Source organism: Limulus polyphemus, unplaced genomic scaffold, assembly GCF_000517525.1.
Source record: "Limulus polyphemus unplaced genomic scaffold, Limulus_polyphemus-2.1.2 Scaffold4703, whole genome shotgun sequence".
In the NCBI taxonomy this organism is placed as follows: Eukaryota; Metazoa; Arthropoda; class Merostomata; order Xiphosura; family Limulidae; genus Limulus; species Limulus polyphemus.
This window is the reverse complement of record NW_013670313.1, coordinates 37,328-50,074: the sequence shown is the minus strand read 5'-3', so window position 1 is coordinate 50,074 and position 12,747 is coordinate 37,328. Positions and strand designations below refer to the sequence as shown.

Sequence of the window (12,747 nt, the reverse complement as noted above, 5' to 3'; positions counted from 1 at the left end):
GTTCTCTTGCAACTGCTGTTGTCTCTCTTCTTGTTTGTCTTGTTTCTTTTCTTGTTTATTTTCTCGTTCTTCTTGTTTCTTTTCTTTTTCCTCCAACAACAGCTGTAATCTTTCTTGTTTATTTTGTTGTTCCAGTTGCCACTGTTGCAGGTTCTCTTGCAACTGCTGTTGTCTCTCTTCTTGTTTGTCTTGTTTCTTTTCTTGTTTATTTTCTCGTTCTTCTTGTTTCTTTTGCTGTTCTTGTATTGCTGCCATCAAATCTGCTAAGCTGTAGTTTGATTTGCCACCTCTTGTTTCCATCTTCTCTTTTTTTTTTCCTATCCCACTTCTGACACCAATTTGTTACGTCTCCATTCGTTAGTTAATTTTTCGTAAATTCTTTCTGATTAAACTTTAGCGACACAAGTCCTTTCTTAAATAAAACTGGTTTATTCTTTCTGAAAACAACTTTGCGATACACTTAATTTCCACAGTCGCGCTATAACAAATGCTATAATTCACAACAATGCTCTGTCCGCAGTTCAATTACACATTGTTACCATCACGTTGTGACCGTCTTATATATACAATACTACCCCATATCTAGTAGTCTCCCGATGCTTCATGAACGTTCTAGAAGCGCGTGGCATGTTACTAGTGTCACGTGACCTCCACTGTCGTAACAGTATAATTTCAGGTACACTATTAATAGTTTATATATACATGACATCATAAATACATCCCTGGACATACAACAGAAAACAGTATAGATTCAGGTACACTATTAATAGTTTATACATATATGACATCACAAATGCATTCCTGGACCTACAACAGAAAAATACTGAAAACAGTATAGTTTCAGGTACACTATTAATAGTTTATATATACATGACATCATAAATACATCCTTAGACCTACAACAGAAAAATACTGAAAACAGTATAGTTTCAGGTACACTATTAATAGTTTATATATACATGACATCACAAATACATTCTTGGACCTACAACAGAAAAATAAGATTCAGGTACACTATTAATAGTTTATATATACATGACATCACAAATACATTCCTGGACCTACAACAGAAAAATACTGAAAACAGTATAGTTTCAGGTACACTATTAATAGTTTATATATACATGACATCATAAATACATCCCTGGACCTACAACAGAAAAATACTGAAAACAGTATAGTTTCAGGTACACTATTAATAGTTTATATATACGTTACATCATAAATACATCCCTGGACCTACAACAGAAAACAGTATAGTTTCAGGTACATTATTAATAGTTTATATATACATTACATCATAAATACATTCCTGGACATACAACAGAAAACTACTGAAATCAGTATAGTTTCAGGTACACTATTAATAGTTTATATATACATGACATCATAAATACATCCCTGGACCTACAACAGAAAAATACTGAAAACAGTATAGTTTCAGGTACACTATTAATAGTTTATATATACATGACATCATCTATATTTTTCTACCTTAACTCAACTAACTGTTATTATATACGTAGTTAGGAGAATATGGATAAGTACAATACTCTTACAAAAAGATAAGATCCAAGACTTTCTTTTAACCTGTTTATTACTTGACATTCAGGCAGTTTAAATCTCTACAAAATAAAAACTGTAGAAAAATTATTTTTCATATAAAGTAAACTTACCTGAAAGGAAACTGTTTTTCTTTTCTTTAACAGATCACTGATGATTCCATACATCATTGTACCAGTGTTGCTAAATACATGAAAAAACACAGGATGTTTTTCCAGACCAATATCTTCCAGAAAAGCAATTAACTTCAAAGCATGTTGATACAACAGTTTTTGAGCAGACATATTTAAAACACACTGAACTGGAGGAGTATACCGAACAGTGATGCAACTGAAATAAGAAGAAATTGTAATTTCATAACTAAGTATATTTTATGCTTTTGTCCATTATGTATGTACGTGTCCTGTTTATCTTGTGTAACTATATATTTGTACAACCTATCTTTACCATTGCATATCCTTACAAGGGCTATACTTTCAAAATGGGTTTTCATCAACAGATGCTGACTAGATAACTGTTGTTAAAGTTTTGTAATGTTACTTCACTCAGTAGTTAATACATACAATTAGAAACTAATAACTTTAACATTTGTATCAACGTTAATGTTAGTACAAAGTACTTCACTCAAGAACCTTTACACTTACTTTGAGTATCTATGTGTATATTGGATATGACAGTCAAAGTTCAAAACCAGTGAAAATGTTCTACCCATTTAAACTTATACACTGGTGTGATATATAACAAGTGAATGGAGCCAGTATTAATATATGAAGTTACATTTCTGATAATAAACGTTTATAAGTGAAATCTATGACTGTTTCACAATATAACACTTTACAGTAAAAAATTCCATAGCTATGTTTTAGTGATATGCAAATTACAAATTTTATTTCTGACCTATAACGTTGTTGGAAAATACCTATATTTTTGACATTTGGTATTCACAAACATGTATATAAACCAGTTCTTCCACTAATTTGTACGAACAAGTAGTCCAGACTTCCTGAACATCAATTTTAGAAGTTCCAGTCAAATATGTCAGAGATTTCAGAACAATGTACTATATGCTAAATGTTACTGTAACTATTATTTGTACCAGAGATCTATTAATTATTTGTCTTGTTTATCTGTGTTGCTCAAGACATGTCTAAGAAGCAGTATGAACAGTGCTAAAGTTTTTTGAATATTTTGAAGAATTATGACAATTCCCAAACAAATACTCAAAGTCTTGCAATACAGATGGTATGGGTTGAAGTCTTGCTGTGCTGATGGTACTGGTTGAATTCTTGCTGTGCTGATGGTACGAGTTGAAGTCTTGCTGTGCTGATGATATGAGTTGAAGTCTTGCTGTGCTGATGATATGAGTTGAAGTCTTGCTGTGCAAATGGTATGGGTTGAAGTCTTGCTGTGCAAATGGTATGGGTTGAAGTCTTGCTGTGCAAATGGTATGGGTTGAAGTCTTGCTGTGCTGATTGTACGAGTTGAAGTATTTCTGTGCAAATGGTACGGGTTGAATTCATGATGTGCTGATGGCATGGGTTGAAGTCTTGCTGTGTAAATGGTACGGGTTGAAGTCTTGCTATGTTAATGGTACGGATTGACTAACAATGGCCATAATTTAATTTTGTGCTATGTGAACTTCATGGATTCAAAAGGTAATTTAAAATTTTAAATCTTTCAAAATTTTATATACAAAAGAGTGAACATTTTTTAAAAGTTGTAGCATTAAAATAGGGTCAGCCAGAAACTGGAAACAAAGTTGTTGTTTCTTTGGTCTATGACATATAGGATCAAAGTATGAATGTTCCAAGAGCTACCACACATTCAATTTTGGCATCCAAAGGACAATTTTGGGCATATAATATGCCAGAAGGTCCACCAATGGAAAAATTGTAAACATGTATATTGTAAAATTATGACAGCGATTTTTATTCTTTTTTTTTTTTTACTTAAGTTATCAACCAGTCGAGAAAGCCCCACCCCCAAATAATCGATCAAGGCATCAAAATCAAACTAAATGTAGCATTTGACATTCATAGATCTATTTAGACTAATTGCATTTATTATCAGGCAAAAACCATTCTAAAAGTAAATTACAAAATAATTATATTAATAAAAGAACAAAAGTGTATATGGGTTTCCAAGCTTAAAACTTGTTATTCCTAATGTTGAAGTTTACATTTTCAATCTTTTCATCTCTAACCACTCAAAAATGCCATCCACAATTTACCTAGCAGTTTTAAACTACTGAGTTCTTTTTACTCTCGATTGATAATGCTTGTAGTTAAGCACAAAGCTACACAGGGGGCTATCTGTGCTCTGCCCACCACGAGTATCAAAAACTGGTTTTTAGCAATGTAAATGTGCAGACATACTGCTGTGCCACTTGGGGGCTTTTACTTTTGACAAAAACATTCAAAATGTTGAGTCTCATATTTCTTAAACCATGTATTGCTATATCCTTCCTGTAGTTAGGGGACCACAGCTCCATGCAGCGTTCCAATTAAGACTTCACAAGAATCAAGTTCAGAATAACCTTTTACACCAATTTATTGTTCTAAATAATATGGTCAACAAGGGAGCACTTGGTCCTCCAACACTGTTCTTGCACACCCACCCCAAGAAAAACTAAAAATTATATCCACCCTCTGTATCTCAGGAAATCATCAATTCTCCTCTTAAACTATTGCAATGTGCCAGCCTCTGCTACTGTGGATGGCAACTCCTTTCATATGCTAATCACCCTGTTATAAAAATAAAACTGGAGCTAGCCTGACTTTTCCAAATCTCAAACTTTTATCCTGTCATCCCATTCTTTTCAAAATATAGCACAAAGAAATCAGAGACCTTCACTCAAGATAACTCATTAAACTTCAATAAGATAATCTCTTCATTTCTAAAGAGAAAGTACAAGATCCTAACCTGTACCAATAAGATAACCTTTACATCCCCAGAAATTGCACTCTGTGAGAAAAATATTTAATGTGGGTGAATTAAACTGTGTTATTTTTCTAGCAAGTGAAGAGAATGGCTTGATATACTACATTCATACATAGATATTTCCATTATTAAAATGGTTTGATATACTACAATCATACATAGATATTTCCATTATTAAAATGGTTTGATATACTACAATCATACATAGATATTTCCATTATTAAAATGGTTTGATATACTACAATCATATATAGATATTTCCATTATTAAAATGGTTTGATATAATACAATCATACATAGATATTTCCATTATTAAAATGGTTTGATATACTACAATCATATATAGATATTTCCATTATTAAAATGGCATGATATACTTGATTGTTTCCCCCTACTTTTTTTTTAAGTTTCATTGAAGTAGGTTGATTAGTGATAATTTGGCTTATTTTTATAATTTAAAAATGTTAATATTATATCAGTTTCTCATATTTTGGATTACACTGGAGGCCAGTGAAGTTGGAATGGTTCCTTCAAAATGATACAAATCCCCCGGAATGCTGGACCAACATTGAGGAGATATTTACAGAACCCATGCCTTCCAACTTCACCCCAACTCACTGCATATACATACAGTCAATTCCACCACATGCTAGAGCCATGTCAATTAATAGAGAGGCCATGATATAGATCCCAGGCCATAAAATATGATACCACACATAAACACACATGCTTGGCCCCACTGAAAATTTGAAGAAAAGTACATTAGTATATAATGTATTGTTTTGATAATTAATAAACTGGCGTTTTAAAACTCAAGACATGAATAACATTTACACAGATCTGTCAGTTGTATAAATACTTTATACCTTAATATTAATTTAAACTATTCTCTACTTCTTTATTTATTTCTACTGAACTAGTTTTGGCAAATATTGTTTGTACAATGAAAGTCACAAATGGTCATTATATAAGAACAATTTGTTCTGCCATCTAGTGACCAGAAGTGAAACGTATTTATGAAACACGGAAATAACATATGCTTATAAATTGAACTCGCTGCTAATTAGTAGTTTTCCTTTTTATTATTTCCACACAAAAATACATTTGGTAGAAAAACAGAATAATATTACTGTTATACAAGTTGTGAAACACTCGATAATGGCGATTAGATGATCAAATACGGCTATAACTCAAATTTAGCAGTTATTTGTAAGCATCATAGAGTAATAGACTGAATGAGGCGCCCATATTTTTTTTTCTCGGCCCATCCTACACACTTAATACTACCGTATTCAGTGATATGCTACCAGTACTATTACTTAGTACTCAAAAACATTTAATTTTCGGAAATATAAAAATAAACTTTAGAATTAGAACAAAATATTGATGGTAATGAACAATTTTATAAGTAAAATCAAACTTAGAGCCTATATTAGCTAACTAACGGAAAATTATTTCTATCAGTGACACTACAAATAATTGTGACAATTATTATAAATAATACTTATAAGATAGCGATTTAATCATGATTTCACTTAAATAATCGCTAAAATGCTGTGTAGCAATTCCGTTTACTGTATGCAATAATGTGTAACTGCTGTAGCAAACAGTACGCCCTCTCACTTTTTCGACAGCTCATGGGTAACTATGAAATAATTTAATAATTATTACACTCTATAATATAGAATATTTATTACACTGTCCCTAAATATACTGTATTATTGATACAACACATTCACTTATTAATTATTTATCTCTTCTGCTACACTCATTACAAATTTCGCACCGTGCTCTATTTAAATATTTCAAATATAGTTTGTTTGTTTTTATTATACATGTAATTTACCAACACCGTGAGAGGGCGAGCCATACAGTTTGAGAGTTAAAACACTTGAATGAAACATTTAATAAAGTTAAATGCTGATGTTTCAAAATACTCAAATAGTGACTGAAATAATTATCAAATAACAGATTGGTGTTGACAATGTAAAGCAGTACCGCTAAACGAAAAATTAAAAACTATTATATCCGTAACTTGTATTTCTTTTTTGTTAAGCTTATTAATATTACTTACCCATATTTTTCATAAAGATTTCCGTATTTCGTTAGGTATCGATCCGCGCATCCTAACCAACCAAACAAAATAACAACCGGTTCTTTCTCGTTCAACTTGCAGATTAATGTATTTGACGACGGTACCGACGAAGGAAATGACACAAGAAACTCAAAATCATACGCATCCATTTGTTACTGTTGTATAGCGATAGATAGAATCAGATTTTAAACATTAATAACAATGAAATACAAGAGAAATAAGGCGTTTTTCTATACACTATCATATACCTAAATCGTCTTAGAGACTTGAGTTCTTCGAGCTGTTATTGATTTTGTCGCGTTGGGCAACGCCTACCTGGGGAAGGTGAAAACTATGATATTTAGATTGGTAATACAACGTTATAGCAGTAATATAAATTCAATACTTTTAATTTACTTCAGAAGTATGGAAGAGACAGGAATATATTTGTCAGCTATTTTAATAGTTCAGTTTTTGTTAAACATAGATCAATATTAAAACAAAAATCTTTTTGCACTAAATATATAGCAGTATGTAAAATCAAAATATAATTCTGAATTATGGAGCAAAAATAAAGGAAGAAAAAATATTTTCCAGTTATAATATCATTTTAAATTATAAGTTGTTTTTTATCCGACAAGTTTACGTGTGAGATATACTATTAAACAAATTTTCTTCCAAGGTTCCAGTAAAAATTGTTTTATTTCGGAAATAGGGGTAACCATGACTAAAATGTTGGGGTGGTGGAAGGCATAAATGGATTGTTACGAAATGTACATGGCCTTTTTGTTGTTGTTTGTTTGTAATTAAACACAAAGCTACACAAGGACTATCTGTGATCTGCCCACCACGGGTATCGAAACTCGATTCCTAGCGTTGTAAGTCCGAAGATATACCCCTGTGCCACTGGCGGGCGCCTTTTTTTTTCATTGGACTTTCTGTGAATTAGTTTTGTCAATAAAACGCATACATTTTTAGTTCTACTATTACTTCTTTTAAACAAAAACATTTAATAACTGTTTTATTTCTCTTTTATTAAATTCCACATAACAAAAAGTAGGATCGCATTGCAAGATGAAATAAAAAATAACACGTTGATTACTATATACATTATTTGGACAAACGCAAGAATTAATAAAACGTATAATTAAAAGTTTGGATGAAATTGGAGAATATAAATCAAGAATTTAGAAAAGAGATTAGTTAATAAACATACTGGTTGCCGACTTAATTCAACAGTGGGTCATAGAACGATCACTGATTCTAGTTATTGGGACCTATTTAATGCACTCGGACTTACGGAGCCCATGTAGATATGTTGGAAATTATCAAAACATACTTAGTTAACAAAGTACTTATAAATATGAAATGAAGAAACCATCTAAATTTATATAGTCTACAAAGCATGTAATATTAACGAATGTACAAAATGACTAAAATTACCTAGAAACAATATTAACAATCAATATGTGACTTATATTTCCTCTAAGTTAACATAGACAAGTCTAAAATGCTTAATCTGCTTAATTCAAATCTTTCTCATACAAATTTCGCACAATTTAAGGTAGGCACATTTCAATATCTTACAGAAAAAAAATGGATATTTTCACTGCAGAAAATAATAAAAAAGTCACGTTAAGCTACCCGTATAACCTTCCAACGAAAACGCTTAACGTTGCTTAATGTGCTTAAATTCAAATATTCCGCATACAAACTTCGCACAATTCAAGATAGGCACATCCCAATACTTTACAGAAAAACTGGATGATTTCAGTAAAGAAAACAATAAAAGGTAAAAACAGTCATGTTACTCTACCCATATAATCTTCCGATGCTTAATGTAGAAAACGTTTTATTAACGTGGCTTAATGTGCTTAAATTCAAACCTTTCGTATACAGACTTTGCACAAGTTAAGGTAGGAACATCCCAATACCTTACAGAAAAAACTGGAAATTTTCGGTAAGGAAATCAATAAAAAGTCACATTACACAAGTCATATAAGGTACTTAATGTGAATTGCGCTCTATGAGAAAAATATTTAAAGTGGGTGAATTAAACTGTGTTTATTTTTCTAGCAAGTGAAGAGAATGGCTTGATATACTACAATCATACATAGATATTTCCATTATTAAAATTGCTTGATATACAACAATCATACATAGATATTTCCATTATTAAAATTGCTTGATATAATACAATCATACATAGATATTTCCATAATTAAAATTGCTTGATATAATACAATCATACATAGATATTTCCATTATTAAAATTGCTTGATATACTACAATCATATACAGATATTTCCATTATTGAAATGGCTTGATATACCACAATCATATATAGATATTGCCATTATTAAAATGGCTTGATACTACAATCATACATAAATATTTCCATTATTAAAATGGTTTGATATACTTCAATCGTATATAGATATTTCCATTATTAAAATGGCTTGATATACTGCAATCATATACAGATATATCCATTATTAAAATGGCTTGATGTACTACAATCATACATAGATATTTCCATTATTAAAATGGCTTGATATAATACAATCATACATAGATATTTCCATTATTAAAATGGTTTGATATACTACAATAATATATAGATATTTCCATTATTAAAATGGCTTGATGTACTACAATCATATATAGATATTTCCATTATTAAAATGGCTTGATATACTACAATAATATATAGATATTTCCATTATTAAAATGGCTTGATGTACTACAATCATATATAGATGTTTCCATTATTAAAATGGCTTGATATAATACAATCATACATAGATATTTCCATTATTAAAATGGTTTGATATACTACAATCATATATAGATATTTCCATTATTAAAATGGTTTGATATACTACAATCATATATAGATGTTTCCATTATTAAAATGGCTTGATATACTACAATCTTACATAGATATTTCCATTACTAAAATGCCGCTTCGCTCTTATCACCCAAAAAGTAGCTGGCAGTCTTCTATATAAATAATTAAAACTGAGCTACATAATGTGAAACTACACAAAATATTGTAAAAGCCATAATGTAATTTATTCATAAGTTGTGAATGCTAAGTTTTGGGGGTAAGACGAAACTATTTTAATATGCTTTATATAAAATAACTTACTTTTGTCTCGGCTGTCCTTGAAACATCGATTAGCAACAGGCTACAAATTCTCATTATGATAAATTACCAGTTCTTTATTTGTCCTTAATATTTTGTCATAAATGTTTTATGTTGATTTGAACATGTAACTGAACATTTATTTGTAGTCAAAAAACATGAAAAAAAGCATCATTTGGTCTATAAGTTTGGATCATCAGTGCTTAGTTCAATGTGCAAATCTGCAAACAACAAAGAGAATCTGAGCATACTTGTGATGGGGATCTCCCACACATTCAGTTGCATTGTACGTCGTACAGTTATTGTCTTGATTTAATGCAGATTCCAGCCTATATGGAATGCCTTCATCATCTTTTTCGTTCACTGAGATTTTGTACATAGACAACATCTTTTTTTATAAGACAAAACTATTTCATCGTATCACTGAATCATTTCTCTTTCAATTCTTCATCTTTTTTCCTTTCTTTTTGGTTTGTATTTAAGAATAATAGAATACATCTTGTTTATGGCTTACAGGGGAAAGTTGCTAACAATTCATAAATTATAACGTATATATCACAGTCATAACTGTTACTTTGTTAAGGAGTGTCAGTTACCTTCCAACCAGAAGACATCTTTAACTGATGTGTAAATGCAAACTATTGTTTTCATGAGTCCTGTAACAGCTATTTCTGCAGTTACTTTGTTGTGCATGGAGTTAAAAACAAACATCTTATTCTCACAGATAACTGCTATAGCAAGAAACCAATGGGATCCTAGGTTAAAGTATCTGTATTCAGTGGAATGAGTACGACATCATAATTGAGGACCTTGTTTGCTACACAGTAGGTAGTAGACAAGTCACATAATTAGACTTTTATGAAATTTGGATGAATGAAGTTATAAGTACCACGTCATAATTGAGGATCTTGTTTGCTGCACAGTAGGTAGGTAGACAAGTCACATAATTAGACTTTTATGAAATTTGGATGAATGAAGTTATAAGTACCACGTCATAATTGAGGATCTTGTTTGCTACACAGTAGGTAGGTAGACAAGTCACATAATTAGACTTTTATGAAATTTGGATGAATGAACTTATAAGTACGACATCATAATTGAGGATCTTGTTTGCTGCACAGTAGGTAGGTAGACAAGTCACATAATCAGACTTTTATGAAATTTGGATGAATGAAGTTATAAGTACCACGTCATAATTGAGGATCTTGTTTGCCACACAGTAAGTAGGTAGACAAGTCACATAATTAGACTTTTATGAAATTTGGATGAATGAAGTTATTGTGTCTTCTATGATCTCACCTTCAAGCCTATTCGTAGGACAAATATTTTTATGTTTTTCTAAGACATTTGACCAGTCAGAGATAAATACATCAGGAGATAGCCATGGAGGTGATACTACTTGTTTATGAATTGGTGTAGATGTAACAGTAAGTGAAAAACGTAGTTATAGTTTAATGTTGTGAAATCTGTTTTCATCTTTGTGTTTTTAATTTTGGATATACTGCCTTATCTTCACTGTCACTGAGCTTAGACATTATGGATATACTGCCTTATCTTCACTGTCACTGAACTCAGACAATATGGATATACTGCCTTATCTTCACTGTCACTTAACTCAGACATTATGGATATACTGCCTTATCTTCACTGTCACTTAACTCAGACATTATGGATATACTGCCTTATCTTCACTGTCACTTAACTCAGACATTATGGATATACTGCCTTATCTTCACTGTCACTTAACTCAGCCATTATGGATATACTGCCTTATCTTCACTGTCACTGAAATCAGACATTATGGATATACTGCCTTATCTTCACTGTCACTTAACTCAGCCATTATGGATATACTGCCTTGCAAGGTACTGCGACTTTTCTAAAGTGACATAAAAGAATCAGGAACAGGATCCACAGAATAATCACAATCCTTTCATCTAGGTTTCTTTCTTCCTGATTTCTTCTCTTGTCCCCTTCCTTTCTTCCTTATTTTGGAAAGACTGTAAATGCATATTAGTTGCCATTTTGACTGCAAGAAAGTAATAACATTTCCTTGTGCTTGGATGTTAACATGATTCTCCCTTTCGAGTGTACTTTATCACATTCACGTTTTGCACAATGTTAAAAAGTATGGAGGTAATGTTTTAAAAATGTATTATCTTATCCAAACATATTCGGCTTTTCATAAACATGTATACTATTTGATAGAAGAATATAAACTAACTCTTTCCGAGTACCATTTGATACATTACTTGGGTAATGAACAAGTTTATGCTCCCAACAATAATGGAAATTCAAAAGCAGATAGGATTTACGTGCTGTCCAAAAAAAGCAGTATTTGGTGACACAGGTAAAGCACCCATAAACATCTATAAAAAAGTACTTGGTAAAATGGAAGTTAATGTAGAAACTTAAGAACGAATAGCAGTAGATCAAACTCGCAATGTAAAGCAAGTAAAACTACAATTTATTCAAAAAGGAATAAGGAAAATATTTCAAAGGATGAGTTTTTCAGTTTACATGAGGTTGCTTTGCAACTGAATGGTTTCATGTGGAACACAACTATATATCCTGATCTAATGGTGTTTATAGGACTGACACAAATATTAAGTTTGTCTTGTGATATTCTGGAAACATCAAATTATTCTCAGTTAATTAACTACGATATAACATTCAAGCTTGGGTATTTTTATTTGTCTGTATTGGTCAAGAGAAATACAGAACTAATACCCTGATATTTTTATTTGTCTGCATTGGTCCAGAAAAATACAGAACTAATACCCGGATATTTTTATTTGTCTGTATTGGTCCAGAAAAATACAGAACTGATACCCTGATATTTTTATTTGTCTGTATTGGTTCAGAAAAACACAGAACTAATACCCTGATATTTTTATTTGTCTGTATCGGTCCAGAAAAATACAGAACTAATATCCGGATATTTTTATTTGTCTGCATTGGTCCAGAGAAATGCAGAACTAATACCCGGATATTTTTATTTGTCTGTATTGGTCCAGAGAAA

At 31.3% G+C, this 12,747-nt stretch overlaps 1 protein-coding gene across 1 annotated transcript in view; it reads right to left on the bottom strand.

The window, feature by feature from the left end:
* Nucleotides 1-6,863, bottom strand: part of LOC106471566 (transmembrane protein 53-like) — a 10,724-nt gene extending 3,861 nt beyond the window's left edge. The window contains exons 1-2 of the mRNA XM_013932170.2: nt 6,578-6,863; nt 1,677-1,893 (exon numbers count right to left, since the gene is read on the bottom strand). Coding sequence (XP_013787624.1) covers nt 1,677-1,893; nt 6,578-6,747 — 387 coding nt within the window. The 5' untranslated portion in view covers nt 6,748-6,863. The remainder of the gene's footprint in view (nt 1-1,676; nt 1,894-6,577) is intronic.
* Between the last annotated feature and the right edge of the window lie 5,884 nt (nt 6,864-12,747).